Source organism: Mchenga conophoros, linkage group LG1 (genome assembly GCF_057382185.1).
Source record: "Mchenga conophoros isolate Kocher_MC1m ecotype Shallow Benthic linkage group LG1, M_conophoros_male_GT1.1, whole genome shotgun sequence".
NCBI lineage: Eukaryota > Metazoa > Chordata > Actinopteri > Cichliformes > Cichlidae > Mchenga > Mchenga conophoros.
The window spans coordinates 39,422,373-39,441,780 of NC_140526.1; the positions used below are offsets into that span (position 1 = coordinate 39,422,373).

General features: G+C 42.8%; 1 protein-coding gene across 5 annotated transcripts in view; it reads left to right on the forward strand.

The window, feature by feature from the left end:
* LOC146583810 (uncharacterized) overlaps nt 1-16,424 on the forward strand; it is a 38,622-nt gene extending 22,198 nt beyond the window's left edge. For 3 of the 5 annotated variants that reach the window (XM_085277805.1, XM_085277834.1, XM_085277843.1), the window contains exons 20-29: nt 57-161; nt 264-11,645; nt 11,902-11,984; nt 12,216-12,249; nt 12,899-13,027; nt 13,321-13,437; nt 13,558-13,655; nt 13,784-13,876; nt 13,964-14,078; nt 15,014-16,424. In XM_085277805.1, coding sequence (XP_085133931.1) covers nt 57-161; nt 264-11,645; nt 11,902-11,984; nt 12,216-12,249; nt 12,899-13,027; nt 13,321-13,437; nt 13,558-13,655; nt 13,784-13,876; nt 13,964-14,078; nt 15,014-15,172 — 12,315 coding nt within the window. In that variant the 3' untranslated portion in view covers nt 15,173-16,424. The remainder of the gene's footprint in view (nt 1-56; nt 162-263; nt 11,646-11,901; nt 11,985-12,215; nt 12,250-12,898; nt 13,028-13,320; nt 13,438-13,557; nt 13,656-13,783; nt 13,877-13,963; nt 14,079-15,013) is intronic. The other 2 variants (XM_085277812.1, XM_085277822.1) reach the window with 2 other exon arrangements.
* Nucleotides 16,425-19,408: the final 2,984 nt, after the last annotated feature.

Consider the following 19,408-nt stretch of genomic DNA (forward strand, 5'->3'; position numbering starts at 1 on the left):
TTGTGTTATGATTTGCCATTTTTCAGTCTTTAAATGTGTTGTTTTGTTTTTTTCAGTTTGAGACCATTTCCATGAAATACGCTACATCAGAGAAACAATGCTCTGAGTTGAAAGCAGAAGTTATGGATCTCACACAAAAGCTGAGTGTGCTGAAAGAGAAGGTATGCTTGAAAAGATAAAGATTTTTTAAGATTTTCGTTGTTTTGCCTGTAAAGATTAAGAAAAAGGTGCCAATGGTGTTTTTCCTCCCTAATTTTCTTTAGATGCAAAAACAAGATGTCACCATTGAAACATTACAAACTGACCTTGATCAGACAAACGAGGAGCTGGACAAACTGAACACCTCGCATTTGGAGGAACGAGCCCAGCTCATTTATGACCTTCAAAGCTGTGAGCGGGAAATCGATAACCTTAAAGATGCTCTGCTGGAAAAGGATAAAGAGATATCAACTCTTGTTGGGAACATGGCTGAGTATGCAGAGCAGGTCACAGCACTGAAACAAGAGATCAAACTCAAAGAGGAGAGCCTGGTACAAGTAGAAAATGCACTGAGTAAGGCAGAGAGGGAGGCTAATATAATGAAAGAATCACAGAGTTCAGACCAGCAGGCCCTTAATAATAAGATCACAGAGCTGGTGGAGAAACTTAAGGAAGCTGAGATGGAGATGGTCAAGGCCGGAGATGAACGAGAGTCTAAAGGAGTTGAGGTGGAACACTTAATCAAGCAGGCTGAAAAGGATAAGACGACTATTCAGGACCTTCGAGGAGAAATCCAGAAGCAGAATGTGAGCCATCATAATCATCTTTCTGAATGTGAAACGCACATCACTTCACTAAAGGAACAGCTGGCAATATCTGCACAGAAACTACAGGAGTCAGAAGGACTTGTTTTGCAGCTTAAGGATAGAAATGCAAGTAATGAGAAACTACAGCAAGAGCTTAATGACAAAGAGCAGACGTATGAAAAGGAGCTCAAGTCTTTCAAGGAAGAACAGAATAAGCTTTTGGCACAGGTGGAGAAGTATAACAATGACTTTCAGACCTTATCAAAGCAATTAGACGAGCAAGTTCTGAGTGAAGAGAATGTCAAGCAAGTAATGCAAGAGAAAGTGGAAAAGATGGCATCACTCGAAAACCAGCTAAAGGACGAGAGGCAGAAATTCAACACTGAAAATGAGAAACTGTGCAATGAACTTCAAAGCAGATCTGAAAATATCTCCAAGCTTGAAAATCTCTTAAAAAGCATGACGACTGAAAAAGAGCAGCTCCAAGAAAACCTGAAGGGGCTGAATGAGGAGCTTGAACTCGAACGTAGGAATTTAAAAGAGCTAAATGAAAAGGTTACATCTGCTCTTGAATTCAACAGCAGTCTGGAGAATCAAGTGCAAGTCCTTACAAAAGAGAGAGACGGGCTTGAATTGGAAGTAACTGAGCATGTCAAAAATATTTCACAGGCTACAGCCGAGATGGATTCCTTGCATGTCAAAATATCTGAATTGGAAATGCAACACTCACAAAGTAACACAATTATTCAAGGGCTACAAAAAGATAAAGAGGAGCTAACTACTCGAACTCTTGAGCTAAATAGAGTTCTTGAGCAAAGCACACATTCAACCTCTGAGATCATGTTGGCAAAAACAAATGAATGTAGTTCGCTCCAGCAGCTACTCAGGGAAAGAGAGGAGACAGTGACCCAGCAGCAGGAAGAGGTGCAAAGCTTGACGTCTAAGATAGACAAAATGCAGCGCGACCTCGCCGAAAAAGAGCAGACTGTCACTGAACTTCAAGCACGAATAGAGGCCCAACAAAATGAGCAAGCACAGCTTATGGAAACTCTGTCTCTGCTTCAGGAACAACAAAGTAGTCTGAAGTCTGGGTTATTGGAGAAGGATGCAATGTATAAACAGAAGCAGGAGGAGTTCCAGAGTTTGCAGAAGGAAACTGAAAACCAGAAAAATATTGCGTCCAGGCTACAAGCTGAGGCGGAATCGCTCATTGAGGAACGCTCACAACTCAGAGAGCAACTGGGTGAGAGAGACGAAATGTTGAAAAAGTCAACTCAGGAATGTCAGAAGCACAAAGATGAACTGAATAACAAAAACACAACTATCAGGTCTCTAAGTGACCGAGTCAGTGTCATGGAGGAAAATGCTAGAAAGCTTGAGTGTGAAGCTGATCAGAGCAAAACAGAATTGGCTAGTTTAAAAAGCCACACCCAAGCTTTGTCCGAGGAGAACCGCCAGCTTCGTGCTGCATGTGAATCCAAAGAAAAGGAGCTTGCACAACGAAGGCAGCTTCTGTCTGACCTTGATGGGCAGCTTAAAGCGACCCTTGACCAGAACTCCAGCTTTAGCATGAAGATTAGCAGTCTAACAGAAAATAATCAAAGACTACAGGAAGAGTTGGCACAGAACATGAAATCAGTTTCCGAACTTACTGCTGAGAGACTTGTTCTCCAAGAAAAAACTTCGGACCTTGAAATTCAGATCTCAGATAGTCAAAAAACAGTTGCTAGCCTGTTGAAGGAGAAAGAGGAGCTCGCTGCAGCAACAGATGAATTAAAAAAGGTCCTCAAGGAAAGCAAACAGGCAATCTCTGTAGGTCTACTCGAGAAAACAAACGAATGTGCTAATCTGTTGAAAAATCTGAGGGAGAAAGAGCAACAGCTTCAGAGTTTACAAGAGCAGGTCGATCAGCTGAGCATGTCCTTGGTTGAAAAAGACCAAACTGTGTCAGAGCAGACTTCACAGATAATGGCCCAGCAGGACCAGCTGCTGCAGCTTCAGGATACTGTATCTATGCTTCAGGAGCAGGGATCAGTTTTAAAGTCAGGACTAATGGAAAAAGATGTCATGCTGCAGCAGAAAGTTGAGGAATGTAGTGTATCTCTGAATGAAGTCAAGCTACAGAAAGAGCTCGCATCACAGATGCAGGTTGAGGTAGAGTTGCTCAGGAAAGAATGTGTGGAGGCCAAACAACAACTACAGCAGAAAGAACAAACACTGAAAGAAGCAACACACGAATTTCAGAACCACAAAGATGAGCTGAATAAACGAAATGAATCTGTCATTTCGCTCAGTGCTCAGCTTGGGGCCATGAATGAGAGCGCTTCAGAGATGGAGGTGGAAATTACTAACCTGAAGGCATCTGTGCAGAAACTCACTGCAGAAAATTGTCAGCTGATCCAGGACGAGGGCCAGAGGAAAGCAGAGGTAACTGATTTTCATGACAACATTCAAGCCCTCAGTGAACAGAATGTTCGATTGAAATCTGAACTTCAGAAAGCAGTGGCAGAGCTGGCCAAAGCAAACGAAGAAGCTGCAAATCTCAACTTGGAAATCCAAGGAATAAATGACGCCCTGAAACAGCAGGAGAATTCGATCCAGCAGCTCAACAGTGAGATTGCTGAGCGGGGGGAGCTGCTGAAAGAGAAAGAAGGCACCATTTTGGAGCTTGAAGATTCTGTGTGTACACTCAGAGGCCAAGTTGACAGTCTGACATCAGAGTCTTCCATACTAAAGAATACTTTGGAGAAAAAGGAGGAGTCAAGTCTTGAATATCAAAGTACTTCTTCCGCTGCCTTTGATAGTCTGACTTCACATCTACAAGCCAAAGAGGCAGAATGTGAGAGCTTGAAAGAAAAGATATCACACCTTGAGGAATCTGTCTCAAAGCTCAACAGCAACCTGGAAGTACAGACATCTGAAGTGACAAACCTCAAAATGGCCTTGGAAGAAAAAGAAGCAGCTCTTTTGGAACAAGCGAAAGCTCTCCAGGACTTCCAGAAAAGAGGAGACGAAGCATTGCTGTTCAAAACTCAGTTCATGGAAAGTACAGAGTTGGCATCACAGCTGCAAAGTCAAATGCAGTTACTGTCCACTGAGTCTGAAAAATGTAGAAAGACAGCAGAAGAAACCCAAAGTGCCTTCAATAACCTGCAGGAGAAATATGCTGCCACCTTAGAAGAGTTACAAGACTCGAGGAAGCAACTCTCTCAAAGGACAGATGAGGTGTCTGAGCTCCGGATGTCATTGCATGATTCTAATAACGAATATCAGACTGCAAAGACCACCGTAGAGACACTGAAAAGTAACTTGCATGTGATCCAGGAGAAACTGGGGAAAGCTGAGGATTTGAACTCCAGTCTTTCAAAGGAAAAAGATGACGCATTTGCTTCGCATCAAGCGAGCGTGTCATTGTTGACTGTCGAAATAGAAAGACTCAAATCACAGCATCTTCAGGTCGTGGCACAGATGAATGCACTGACAGAAAACCTCGAGCAGAGAGAAATGGCTCTCCACGCAATCAATAGTCAGTACAGCGCCCAGGCCAAACATGCATCTCAGCTGGTTTCAGAAATGCAGAAGTTGGAAGAGCAGAATAAGAGCCTGAATGAGGAGATAGGATTGTCAAAGGAAGAGAATCAGAAACTTCACATTGCTCTCAGTAATGAAAACACACATTTGAAAGAGGAATTTAGGAAACTTTTTGCAGAGAAAGAAGAGCTAGAAAGAAGACGTCAACAAACGCTGGCGGAGCTGCAGGTTCAAATGGAGCAGAAATCCAGCAGCGTGAATGAACTCGTGGAGAGAATGACGTCCGAGAAGCAGAGCCTTCAAGCAAAGGTTAGTGCCAAAGATGAAGAAATTTCTCAGTTGAACGAAAACATTCAAAAAATAGAACAAATTCTGCAGGATTCAGAGAAAGAGTGGCTTTTAGTTCTGGATAGAGAAAAGCAGGAAAAGAACCTTCTTGCAGAACAATTGAAAAGTGTTGAAAATGAGATGAAATCTAAAGATGTTAAAGTAAATGCTTTGAAACAGGACATGGACAGCTTGCAGGAGAAACTAGCAGAGGCTTCCTCTGCCATTAGGGAGGGCTCTAATCAACTGAGCACGAAAGAGCTGGAGGCATCCGCATCCAGAATTCAGCTTGAGAATGTGTTAGCATCTATCCAGGAAAAGGAGAACGAGAACCATATTTTGCAGCAGGCTCTCAAAGCTGTGGAAGACGAGTTACAAAGACTGGTAGTGAGAAAAACGGACAAAGTTTCCTCTCTATTGAAATCTTCTGCTTTGAATGACGAAAAAGCCTCTTTGGAGGACATGATAAAATGGTTACAAGAAAGTCATCAAAGTGAGGTAGATGCTTTGCAAACCGAGTTGGCTAAAACTGTTGCAGAATTGGAAAAAACACAGACTGTACTTAATCAGAGAGAGCAGAATAGTTGCGAGAAAGGTCAACAAATAGCTCTTTTGCAAGAGGCTGTGGAGCATTTACAGACTCAGCTTAATGCCGAGTTAGTAAGAGTGAAAGAAGCTACTGTTAAACACTCTTCTTTATATGATGAATTGCAAACAAAAGACGAGCAAATAAGCTGCATGAGCATTCAGATCAGTCAACAGAAGGAATTGCTTGCTGGCCTTACTCAGCAGATAAAGGAAAAAGATGCATCCATTGCCCAGGTCATGGAGTCCGCCTCAAATGAGAGAATGAAACTTGGTGAGGAAAATGACTCGCTCTCGGCACAATTAAAGAGCATGGAGAGAGCACATGAAGAGATTTTGCAACAGTTAGAAGAACAGATTTCGCACAGTTCAAGTGAAACTGAGAAAAATAATTTAGAGAAGCTCATGCTAATTAAGGAAAAGGATGAGCTACAAAGTGAACTCACAAAAGTATCGAAAGAAAAAGATGCAGTGAAGAAGAAGCTGCAAGCTGCGCTTATTGTGAGAAAAGATCTGTTAAGAAGGATTGAAGAATATGAAAACCAAAAAGAAGAGAGCGCAAGCAGTAAAACTGAGGTTTCACTGTTGCATGAACAATTGCAGGAAGCCAAAAGTCAAGCTCAAGCTACAGCAGAATTGCATAAAGAAAATATTTCCCAACTTGAAAAGAAAACTCTCGAGAAAGAGGGAGAATTTCTTAAGTATAACACCGAAAGCAAAACACTTTTGGAACAGCTAGAGTCAGAAAAACAGAGTTTGCAAACCATCTTAAATGATAAAGAAGCTCATTTGTCAAAAACATTACAAATGCTCAGTGAGAAAGACTCACTAGTCGAGCAGCTGCAGTCCAGTGCTGTCGAGAAGGAAGAGATATTTGAGCAGAACAGGAAGGGCTTGATGCAGAAATTAGAAGAGCTTCAAAATGAAATCAAGACATGCAAAGATGAGTTAAAGGACAAGTCTTCCTCTGCTGCTAGTGCTGTTGACTTAGAAAATGAGCTTGCACAGGTAAAGTCAGAAAAGGTGACCTTACAGAAGAAAGCCCAGGCCGCCTTGCTGGCACGCAAAGAATCAATAAAGAAAGCTCAAGAAAATGAAAAGAAATTAACTCAAGAGCTCGCTGAACTAAAAGATGACTACAAGGCGCTCTTGGAGCAACACTGCCAGCAGACGAACGAGCTAAACGCAGTGCAGTTAAGCTTGGATGAGAAGACCAGAGAAACGGAGGAACTCAACAAAACCTCCTTTTGTTATCTGGATGAATTGCAAACTCTGAGACAGCTCGTCGAGGAGAGAGACAAAACTCTTCAAGATTTAAAGATGTCTTTGGCTGAGAAAGAGAGCCAATGCCATTCTCTCTCAAGCCTGCAAACAGAACTTGAAGCTACTAAATCCGGATTAGAGGCTATTTCTCTTGAGATGGCCAATAAAGAAGAGTCTCTCATAGCCATGGAGCAAAGAGCAGATTCTTTGAAATCAAGACTGCACATCGTAGAGAACGAATTAAGAGAGAAAATTGAAGAGGTTGACAAATATCGGGATGCAGTCAGAGTTGCTGAGGTTAAGACCCAACAGGAGAAACAGTCTTTATTTGATAAAAACAAGGCTTTAGAGACTCAACTGTGCATCCTAAAATCGTCACTAGAGGAACATATGCATGCAAATGAAGAGAAGCATCAAACCTTATTGAAAGAAAAGGAGGCTGTTTTGGAGCAAAGTAATCAGATGAAAGCAGAACTTGAAACAAAAGCTGATTTAGTTTCGCAGAAATCCTTTGAAGTTTTGACCCTTCAGAAGACATTAGAACAAACAGAGCAGCAGCTCACTGAGGACAACCGATCTTTGGCTAAGGAGCTTAAACATCTGCAGCAGCAGTTTACTGAAACACAGAGGAATATGGATTCGCTGAAGCAGGAAAAAGAACATTTTGTCCAATTATTTAATGAACTGAGGGATGAGGTGACCTCCCTGAGAAAGCAATCGAAGGAGTCAGAGAAGGTAAAAGAGCAGCTGCTGAAGAAGCACGATGCACCCGTTGAACAAGAGGGTCATAACAAAGAAGGGGTCTGTTTTTCTTGCAAATGTGCAGAAATCTTTGAAGCAAAACTAAAGGAGCGAGATGATGCCTTGTTAGTTTCTCAAGCTCAAGTTTCAGAAAAGGAGGAACTAATTGCTGCCCTTGAAATTCAGCTACAACAGCAAAGCAAAATGCTTGAAACCACTACTGAAAAGATGAGAAGAGAGGGTGGTGAGCTTCAGAAATCTCCTGATGAGGGTGCCAGGATGAATGATCCGGATAACCAAAACAAAGTTACCCTTCTAACAAGGAAACTTCAAGCAGCTTTGGTTTCTAGGAAAGAACTCATGAAGGAAAATGCAGCGCTCAAGGAAGAAGTAGAAAATCTGTCAGCCAAACACGAAGCAAAAGAAACAGAGTACTTTGCTCTGCAATCATCTCTTTTAAAGTTCAAACAAGAAAATACGGACCTGGAAAGTTCTGTGTCACGTTTCTCCGAAGAGAAGGACAAAATGAGCACTGAAGTCGACCGCATCCTTAACGAGAATCGCAACCTATCTGCAGCCTGCGAAAGTTTGAAACTAACTATAGAAAGCATCACTCAGCAGAAACAAGCCTTCTCGTGCCAGCTCGAATCGCTCAAAGATTCTCAAACAGAGGAGCTGACCAAGTGGAAGTCGAAACACGCAGAGCTCAAGCAAGAGTACGAGTCGCTTTTGCAAGCGTATGAAAATGTCAGCAGTGAAATGGACAAGATGAGACAGCTTTTGGAGGGAGCTAAAAGAGACAGGCAGGAAGCCCTCCGAAAAGTACACAAGCACGAAAGTGAGATGGAGATCCTGGGGAAGCAAGCCCGAGAGATGGAGGAAGAAAATAAAAGAATGAAAGAAAAAGTGGAGGAAGTTTCCAAAGAGAAAAGGCAGAGAATCGAGGAGCTGGAGGAGCAGAATGAGAAAATCAAGAAACAGGTGATGGAGGTGATGTGTGATCTAAATGATAAAAACCAACAACTGGAGGCAGAGACTGCCCCATTTCAGGACTCATTCGAGGCTCTGAGAGTGAAACTTACTGAGATGGAAGCTGAAAATATCCAGCTAGCAGAAAGGCTGGAAGAAGCTACCTGTTTGCTGGAAAAGAAGAACCTGGAATCCAATACATACACAAGCAACATGCAGAACAAACTTGACGAAGCACTCAGTTTGAATAGTTCACTGACTGCTCAGATTGAAGCTCAGAAAACTGAACTTGTTGCTCAAATGGAAATCAACAACTTGGTGCAGAGGGAGAAGCAGACTCTTTCAGAGAGAATTGAGAACATACAGAATGACTATGAGTCGCAGTTGGGAATAAAAGATGACGCAGTTAAGGACCTCAAAGACATTATCACCAGGCACCGCCAAGAGACTATTAACCTGAATGAGAAGGTGAGAATTTTGGAGGATGACAAGTCACTTCTGCAAGAGGAACTTGAGAACGCTCAAGAGATCTCAGACAAGGTGAAGAGTGAAAACGAATATTTGGAGACTGTAATCCTCAAGAACTCGGAAAGGATCGACGAACTCACCGAGTCCGTCGGTGCCCTGCAGTCCCAAACTGCGCAGCTTTCCACTCAACTTGCAGCTAGCAAGGAGATGAACGATCAGATTCGTCACGAAAAAGAACAGGAGCAGCTCAAGTTGGTCAAAGAGTTTGAGGAGAAACTCAAGACAGTTCAGAGAGGCAACGAGGGTTCGAAGAACGTGAAGAAAGAGCTGCAAGAGCTGCTCAAAGAAAAGCATCAGGAGATAAATCAGCTGCAGCAAAACTGCATCAAATACCAGGAACTGATTTTAGATTTGGAGAGCTCTTTGAAGAGCTCACAATCAACGTGTGAGCACTTGGAGAAAGAACTGAAGAAAAACTTAGAGAAGATTGCAGATTTAGAGGAGAGAGGTAAACAAGCTGAAGCTGAGCTAATTATGCACAAGAGTCATCTCCGGGAAGCCAAAGAAAAGATTGAGAGTGCCGAGTCTGAAAGAGACCAGCTGGCTCTTCAAGTGTCACAGCAAAATAAACAGTCTGAAAATCAGAAATCACATCTGACACCTCAAAATGTAGAAGAAGCAAAAATCAACTCTTACATAGAGAATCAGTTTTTGTTACAGCGGCAGATAGATGATCTCAAGGATTTGAAAGAGAAAGAAAGTCAAACAGTTGATGAGCTGAGGCAGCAGCTAGACTCTCGAGATCTGCAGATAAATACTCTAAAGAGAGCGGCTGAGACTCAAGAAGCAAAGCTGTCTGCGTTAGCTTCCACACCACACGGGGCTAATGCTACCAAACTTTGGAATGATTTGTACCAAAAAACCTTACATGAGAAGGACAATCAGCTCCTTGAGCAAGGTTTCATCATTAAAAGATTCCTGGAAGATATGAGAATGAAAGACAAAGAGGTGAATGAGTTACGGGTGACCAAGTCGAGACTGGAGAGGACGCTGAATGAATACTCTGTAGCTGCCGCTGCGCATCAGAGGCAGCTGTTTGTTATGAGCGCAAGCAATGCTGAACTCAGTGAGAGCGCAGAGCTCATGACTGTGCAGGTGAAGGAGCTCAGCGCTCAGGTGGAAAGAACAGAGCAAGAGAAAAACGCAGTGAAACGACAGCTGGCTGACAAAGAAGACGTGATCTCCCAAATGCAGCTCAGTCTACAGCAAGTGGAGAAGATAAACGCTGACATGGAAGCTCAGATATTCCTTTTGCAGTCTCAAAATGACAAAACTCAAGCTGACTTTGAGAAGCAGGAGGGAATTTGTCTGCAGCTCAAAACGCTCCTTCAGAGCAAAGATGCTGAGATCTCCTCTCTACTGTCCTGCAAAGATGGACAAATGTCAGGCTATCTGGAGCAACTGCAGGCTAACTATCGTAACCAGGTGTCCGTTTATGAGGACAGGCTGACGTCTTCACGATACCAAAAGGAAAAGACAGACAAGGAGTTGAGAGCGCTTGAGGCCAAGGTCCGAAGTCTGCAAATTAAAGTAAACAGATCTATCCAGGAAAAGGAGCAGATGGAAGCAAAGATGGAGTCGTTCAAGAACTCAATGGTGTCTTTGCAGAGCGAACGGGAACGGCTGATGTCAGAATACAGAATACTGGAAGCAAAGAGTCAGTTGGGGTTAAAGGGCAAAGAGGGCTCTCCCGATGGGGAAGGTGGGGCAGCCAAAGGCCTTAAACACGAAATTAGAAAACTGTTACATCAGATGGATGATCTCAATTCTGAGAACGCGATGCTCAGGGCTCAACTGGTCCGATACAGGGAGGATTTAAATCAGGTTTTGTCCCTTAAGGACAACCAGTTGAAAGTATTGCTAAAGAAGCAACAGGAGGTGATCAAAAACCTCGAAACCCAAAAAGCTGCGGCTGAAAAGCAACACAGAGAGGCTCAGCTGGACGTCCAGAAGGAAGAAGAAGCAAGCAATGCATTAAAGGAAGAGAATTCTAAACTTAAAGCTCGTGCGTCCAAGCTGGAGGAGGAACTGTTAACTCTGAGAAAAGACAGTGAGTCAACAAACTGGGGCAAGGTGATTGCTGACTTGCAGGAAGCTGTTACAGCCAAAGCATCTGAATGTAATGACCTTCAACAAAAACTTCTTTCTCAGAAGCTCTCAACTGATGAGCTCCAGGGGAAAATGCAGCAGCTGGAAGATGAAACGGACAAAAAATTATCAGAAGCTGAGGAAAAGTACAACAGTGAGCTGGATGCCTTTGAGCGCGAGGTGGAGCTGATGAGGAATGAGCGAGAAACTGCCGATCAGAGGGTGGCAGAGCTCGCAAAAGACCTACTAGAAATAGAGCAGCAGTTATCAGAGGCTAAATCGCAAAGCAAAGATACCAAGGCTCAGAATGAATCCCTGTGCAAGGCAATGGCTGCTTTGCAGAATGACAGAGACCAGCTCATCGAGGACTTCAAGGTCCTCAGGCAGAGATACGATGAAGAACTCAGAGAGACTCGGGCAGCCTTAAACAAGGTGGAGCGCAGTTTGCAGGACACCACGTCAGATTTGGCCATGTTTGCCAAAGAGAGGGACATCCTTACTCGCAAATTAAAAGCCTTTGAGAGTAAAGACGCACACGCAGAGCTGAACAAGCTGCTGGACGAGCTGACGGAGGTCTTGCCAGAAAAGGAAAGAGAACTAAAAAAAGTCATTTTGGAAAACAACACTTACAGCAGGCAACTGTCAGCATTCTCCAGATCCATGGCCAGTCTCCAAAACGATCGTGAACGGCTGATGGACGAATTGGCCGGGGCTAAAAGAGTGGTTGAGTCCAGGCAAGGGTCGAGCCCAGAGACTGTCGGTACGGCGAGCGTGGAAAAGTCAAAGGGAAGTGGTGTCAGTGCCTTGGAGACTGAGTCAGATGGGCTGGTAAGTCAAGTTTGGCTGTTGCTTGCACTTCCTTTTCTCTGCTGTGGTTCTGTGGTTCAAACAGCATGCAGGGTCAGCTTAGATGTGTTTTTGGTTTCACATCCCATCGGTATGACTTGCATACTTTTTTTCGTTTTTTTTGTTAAATACTCACGCTGTGGTGTCTGTTTAAAACTTCACTTCAATAACATAAATGTTAAATGCATTGTTTGTCTTTGTGAATGATGCATTTTCTTTCTGTTTACTGTCATCGCAGGGGATACATCAGAAGATGGACGAACTGCAACAAATGGCACACAAAGAAGTGAGAAGCCAGCAGGAAGCAACAGTGGATCAGAGGTAAAGGAAGGAAAACGGTTTCCTATTCAAGTTTTAAAAGTATTCCCAAAGCTGCCCGGCTCAAAGGTTTTTCCATACAGCAGAAACAGGAAATGTGTGTTACTGTATTTGCTAGTAAGCTAAGTAAGTTCCTCCATCTATGTGAAGGCTTGAAAGCTTGACTGCAGCACTGTTATGCACACAGCTTAAATTCATTTTACTTCAATTTTTAACACATTTTTTGTTATGTAGATCTGATGCTGAGCCGAAGGACCTGCCAGTTAAAGTAAGTTACACTTCCCAGTCGTCCTCCTTTGTTGGGAGGCTGTGACTCACGGATGCACTTGTGCAGCTTTTGACCTTCACGGTCACAGTGAATTTAATCATAATAATAATAATAATGGATTGCATTAATATAGCGCTTTTCGAGACCCTCAAAGCGCTTTACAATTCCACTATTCATTCACTCTCACATTCACACACTGGTGGAGGCAGCTACAGTTGTAGCCACAGCTGCCCTGGGGCAGACTGACAGAGGCGAGGCTGCCATATCGCGCCATCGGCCCCTCTGGCCAACACCAGTAGGCGGTAGGTGAAGTGTCTTGCCCAAGGACACAACGACCGAGACTAATCATAAACAGATATCTGCATATGAATATGTAGAATCTGTAGACATTGCTCTTTATTCACGAGTCATATTTAAGCTTTAGTAGAGAGGAGAGCAAAGCAGGGAAAACTCTTGGCTAATGTCTGACTGTGATTTGACTTTGTATGTTTTGAAAAATGTATCTGCATATGTAAACAAACAATAACCAGCACACAGAACAGGAAATCCTACCTAAGTTAAACTGTTTAGATATCCTGGTTGATAAACCAGTTTTTCTCTCTTTGGTAGTTGTGACACCAAACGATCCCATTTCTTCCTTCCGACACAGCAGGAAAGCGGTCTGGAGGAGGTGGTGAGTCGATTGGATGCAGAGAGGAGGCAGCTTCACAGAGATCTGCAGCGCTGTATGTATGAGATTCAGCAGCGAGACCAGTACTTCCAGCAGCTCAACACAAAGGTATGAAAACGCTTCAGGTGACTGTCCTTTAAAGCCAAACCCATCAGAGTTCAGCTAGCCCTTTGTAAGCAGGCAAAAACGTCCTGAGGATACAGACAGTGTAGGCAAGCTGTCTAATTAAACCACACTACAATAAACTTCAAATGTTCAAGGTTTGATTTCATGATTTTTGTTTCCCATTTCCTACAAAATAATATACAAATATAAAAGCAACTGAATGCTGAATAACTCTAAATGTACAAAACAGTCAAACAGCCATCTGCCCCTCCTCTTTGGGTTATCAATACTCACAGTTGCAGGAGGCAGTGGAGGAGAAAGCTGCTGTTACAGCTCAGCTAAGGGCTGTTTCCCAGACTCTGAGGGACACCCAGAATCGATGTCATTGGCTGGAAAGCCAAGGCCGGGTGCAGGTAAAGCTCTATATACATGTGCTTTAAAAACTCAAATCCGAGCTGCCACTGAATCCAGTTGCGTTGTCTCTGTATGCTCTTGTGTGTTTATACCTGTAATCCTGCACTCGTTCCTACCAGGGTTTACTTCACACTGAAGTTGCACCAGGGGCTCCACAGGAGAAGAGCAACGACTCCATGTTAAGTGAAAGTGCTGAAGCCAGTCAGCTGAGAGAAAGGTGAAAAAAAACAAACAGCCTTCAGTTTGGATCCCTGCAAAAATCTCCACATTGTCCTGGAGAGATCCGTACGGTCGGTTGAAGTCGTAGACATGCTAACATTATCCCTGGGTGTGGTTGTCTTTAAGGCTGCTGGAGGTGGAGCTGAGTCTGGCAGATGAGAGAGCCAGGAGAGAGACGGCCGAGGAGGCTCTGCGTCTTGCTGAGGACAGAGTAAAGAGGTTGGAGCCAGATGCAGTCACTCAGCCGTACACCTGACTCTTATTCGTCAACACAGCAGATCTTTAATGAGTTTTTTTGTTGTGCAGTGCTGCCTCCAGTCTGTCCAGGGACAGTCACAGAGACTTCAGCATCGAGATGGAAGCTGAAGAGGAGTGGGAAGCTCTAACTCTCAACCCAAACCAGCCTCTCATAACTCGAAAGGTACTCGGTACACTTTATTTTCCTTTGATTTGCTTACTGTACAGATCCAGCGTGAATCTATGACACAGCTTTTTCGAGTTGGCTTTTGCAGAACGGTGTGTTTGACAGCGTAACCTTACTGCTGTCGTGGAGTAGTCATATAAATCGATGACGTGAGAAAACAAGTTCATAGTGGCTGTTTAGGTCTGTGCAGCGATAATGAAACACAAAGATCAGTGAAAAGTGAGCCTGACAGGTGTGAGTGTGACAGACTTTTTATTATGAAAGAAAAGTATGGAAACTTATTTGTATGTAGCTATGTAATGTATGGATGTGCTGTGGAAAATATGAATCCCATTCCCGGTTGCTTAGTTTTAATGTTAGACAAAGATAACCTGAGTAAATACAAAATGCAGTTTTTAAAAGGTGATTACATTTATTATCCTACCCGACCCTGTGAACTCGTACCCACCATAAAACTAATAAAAAAAGTAACCAGAGTTATAGTTTTGAAGTGGCCTGCTTAAAGTCCGGACTCAAATTCAGTTGGGATGTTTTGCCGTGACCATAAACCGGCCATTATGCTCCGAACTCTCCAGTGTGGTTTGAGGATGAGTACAAATTCCTCCACAGCGATGTGAAAACTGTCACTTATTGCACATGCAAAACAAATAAGAAAATGGAGTACATATGGATCAAACTGTCTGAGACTGAGAATTTTTAGAACGTCATTGAGATCAAATAAAGAGTTTTAGATACATTTTTCTTTGCTCTACTTTGCCTACAGTGGCCCATTACAGAAAAGGCTTAATGACGAGGACTCTTGCCCCCAATAAGTCTTGTTAGTCTTTTAATTAGGGTCACCATATATTCGGGCCAGTGCACTAAAGCCGTGTTTGGAGCTTCTCCAGTGCAAATGTAAGCATTTCTTTGATTGCTTCTGTTTCTCCTCGCAGATGAAAGGAGGGATGGTGGCGTGTCGACGGTGGCTCCGAGGCCGGAGCCTTTACTTCTCCAGGCTGCTGACGAGTCGCACTCGCTCTCGATATTTCTTTCTGGCTTACTTGTTCACCGTACATGTGCTCGTTCTCATGTGCCTCACTGGAACCCTGTAGGCAAAGTCGTTCCTGGACTAAACACAAACTGGCTGAAGGGTACATATGAAAGCTAACAGAGATTTCAGTGAATAACTTTGTGCATACACAGTAAAACCTGAAACTGACACGTTGTTCTCTTTTAAATGTAATGGTAATGGGGGGGCGGGGACGACAGTTTGTTTGCATCTGATTTAAGTTTTCTTATGTTTGTAAGTAGACCAAGCCTTAAAGCCGTTGGTTTTGCTTGCCTTCAATTTCTTTTCTTTCATTTTTTAAGAGCCACACTGGACAGGAGACGAGAAAAGAGTTTGTTTGATGTGACCCTCGGGGAAAAGCTGCACAGTTTGCAGAAAGCCATATACACCCGTACTTAACACTAAGAAATCTCCTGCACACACCAGCTGCTGCTTTTCTTGTTTGCCTGAGTTCGTGTGTTGCACATGATCACATAATCAAAATGCTGAGTTTAAACTATGCACTGAAACTCCAAATGTGTATGTAATCATTTTGTGGAAGCTCCGAAGCACTACACCTCTCCCACTCTGTTCCCTTTAAACTGTAAAGCCAAAGGTGTCTGTATTGTTACTTTGGCGAGCACCCTCATGCCTGTAAAAGCTAGTGGGAGACATAATATTCTCGAGTTAACGCCAGTATCATGGTGTGCCATTGAAATTGTACTGCAACGCAGTAGCAGGTACGAGTTGTTTGTATTTAAGTGTATTTATGTCTGCATCCACACATGCACGCTGTACAGTATGTCACATTTCTGTACATATGATTTTTATCCTGTCTGCTTGATGTTTATTGACTGTAAATTTCTTCTTGATTGTTCAGAGGTTAAAAACAGGTTGGTAAGAATTTTTTTTTCTAAAATAACTTCGACTAACAAGCCAGAATTCTCTTTGTGTAGGTTCAACTAAAAAAACACAAACAGTGCAAATGAGCGTCAGGATCTGTTTTCTGGCTTGTTAGTTGATGCATTTTTGTTGAAAAATGCAGTTCTGCACATGTTTGTGTTATAAGTATCTGTATATAAAGGGTTCAATCAACGAACAGTGACCGAAATCTATTTATAAAAAGGTAAACTACTGAAAAATGTTCAGATGGCATATTTTCTCTACTGCCTCTATTTTTAAACGTTAGCAAAGCAGTTGGCCTTGAGGCTCATGAGGCTTGACGTCATGCAATACTGTGTCGGGGAGAACCTTTTCTGATCGCCTTTCACCATCTAGAACGGACTTTAATAAAGCTCATTGAAGTTTTCTGCCCACATGAATTGTTTTTTACTAAATGTGGTGATTTGACCACTGCAATAACAAAAGGTGGAGTTAACAATCAAGACAGAGTAATAAACGCCAAAGCCCTCACTGCATGCGTCCTCTTAACAATAGCAGAAGTATCAATTCTAACATTTCCAGTCAGTGCTGTTGTTTGAGTGTTGAGTACTGTACATGTCAAAGTCCACTTTGTAGCCTGTATATCTTCTGGTTTCACATTAGAGGCTCTCCTGCGTCTTTAAGGACTCACTAAATCAGCCCAAAGACTGTATATGAAAGATGGACATGGCCACTGACACCATCCAAATTAAGGATAGTCGAACGTCAAAGAGCAAAACATTCAAATTGTGGCAGTCTTGAGAACAGATCCCACTTTGCTTTGAAGTAGCAAGATGCAGTCTGATCACTGCCTCTGGTCTTTGGTGTTGTTTTGGACCCTAATGTGACATTTCAACATTTTATTGAAATAAACAGAGTAAAGGCACGCTGTCTTCTAACAGGTAAGGAGTAAAATATCTAATAATATTTATGATGTGCAGTCTTTACCATTTCCTCTACAAAGAAACATGACAGTACCAGTCTTACAGTACGACTCTGGATACTGTAGCTCCGGTGAAAACTAAGGCCTCAAATCAGAAGTACCTGACTCCGTGGTATAATTCTCAAACACGTACCCTAAAGCAGATGACTCGTAATCTGGAGAGGAAATGGCGTGTCACAAATTTAGAGGATCATCATTTAGCCTGGAGAAATAGTTTGCTGCTTTATAAGAAAGCCCTCCGCAAAGCCAGAACATCTTACTATTCATCACTGATTGAAGAAAATAAGAACAACCCCAGGTTTCTCTTCAGCTCTGTAGCCAGGCTGACAAACAGTCAGAGCTCTGTTGAGCCAACAATCCCTTTAACGTTAACTAGTAATGACTTCATGAACTTCTTCACAAATAAAATTTTTATCATTAGAGAAAAAATTACCAATAACCATCCCACAGATGTAATATTATCTACAGCTACTCTTAGTACCATTGATGTTAAGTTAGACTCTTTTTCTCCAATTGATCTTTCTGAGTTAACTTCAATAATTACTTCCTCCAAACCATCAACGTGTCTTTTAGACCCCATTCCTACAAAACTGCTCAAAGAAGTCCTGCCATTAATTAATTCTTCGATCTTAAATATGATCAACCTATCTCTAATGATCGGCTATGTACCACAGGCCTTCAAGCTGGCTGTAGTTAAACCTTTACTCAAAAAGCATCTCTAGACCCAGCAGTCTTAGCTAATTATAGGCCAATCCTCCAACCTTCCTTTCATATCAAACATCCTTGAAAGAGTAGTTGTCAAACAGCTAACAGATCATCTGCAGAGGCTTATTTGAAGAGTTTCAGTCAGGTTTCAGAGCTCATCACAGCACAGAAACAGCTTTAGTGAAGGTTACAAATGATCTTCTTATGGCCTCTGACAGTGGACTCATCTCTGTGCTTGTCCTGCTAGACCTCAGTGCAGCGTTCGATACTGTCGACCATAATATCCTATTAGAGCGATTAGAACATGCTGTAGGTATTACAGGTACTGTGCTGCAGTGGTTTGTATCATATCTATCTAATAGACTCCAGTTTGTGCATGTAAATGGAGAGTCCTCTTCACACACTGAGGTTAATTATGGAGTTCCACAGGGTTCAGTGCTAGGACCAATTCTGTTTACATTATACATGCTTCCCCTAGGCAGCATCATTAGAAGACATAGCATACATTTTCACTGCTATGCTGATGACACCCAGCTCTATCTGTCCATGAAGCCAGATAACACACACCAATGAGTTAAACTGCAGGAATGTCTTAAAGACATCAAGACTTGGATGGCCGCTAACTTTCTGCTTCTTAATTCAGATCAAACTGAGGTTATTGTACTCGGCCCTGAAAAGCCTAGAAATATGGTATCTAACCAGATTCTTACTCTGGATGGCATTACCTTGGCCTCCAGTAACACTGTGAGGAACCTTGGAGTCATTTTTGACCAGGACATGTCGTTCAACGCACATATTAAACAAATATGTAAGACTGCGTTCTTCCATTTGTGCAACATCTCTAAAATTAGAAATATCCTGTCTCAGAGTGACGCTGAAAAACTAGTTCATGCATTTATTACTTCCAGGCTGGACGACTATTCATTATTATCAGGATGTCCAAAAAACTCACTGAAAAGCCTTCAGCTAATCCAAAATGCTGCAGCAAGAGTCCTGACAGGGACTAGAAAGAGAGAGCATATTTCTCCTGTTTTGGCTTCCCTTCATTGGCTTCCTGTTAAATCCAGAATTGAATTCAAAATCCTGCTCCTCACATACAAGGTCTTAAATAATCAGGCCCCATCTTATCTTAATGACCTTGTAGTACCATATCACCCTATTAGAGCACTTCGCTCTCGCTCTGCAGGCCTACTTGTTGTTCCTAGAGTATTTAAAAGTAGAATGGGAGGCAGAGCCTTCAGTTTTCAGGCCCTTCTTCTGTGGAACCAGCTTCCAGTTTGGATTCAGGAGAGAGACACTATCTCTACTTTCAAGATTAGGCTTCAAACTTTCCTTTTTGCTAAAGCATATAGTTAGGGCTGGACCAGGTGACCCTGAATCCTCCCTTAGTTATGCTGCAATAGACGTAGGCTGCCGGGGGATTCCCATGATGCATTGGGTTTTTCCTTTCCAGTCACCTTTCTCACTCACTATGTATTAACAGACCTCTCTGCATCGAATCATATCTGTTATTAACCTCTGTCTCTCTTCCACAGCATGTCTTTTATCCTGTCTTCCTTCTCTCACCCCAACCGGTCGCAGCAGATGGCCGCCCCTCCCTGAGCCTGGTTCTGCCGGAGGTTTCTTCCTGTTAAAAGGGAGTTTTTCCTTCCCACTGTCGCCAAAGTGCTTGCTCATAGGGGGTCATATGATTGTTGGGTTTTTCTCTGTATCTATGAAGCGCCTTGAGGC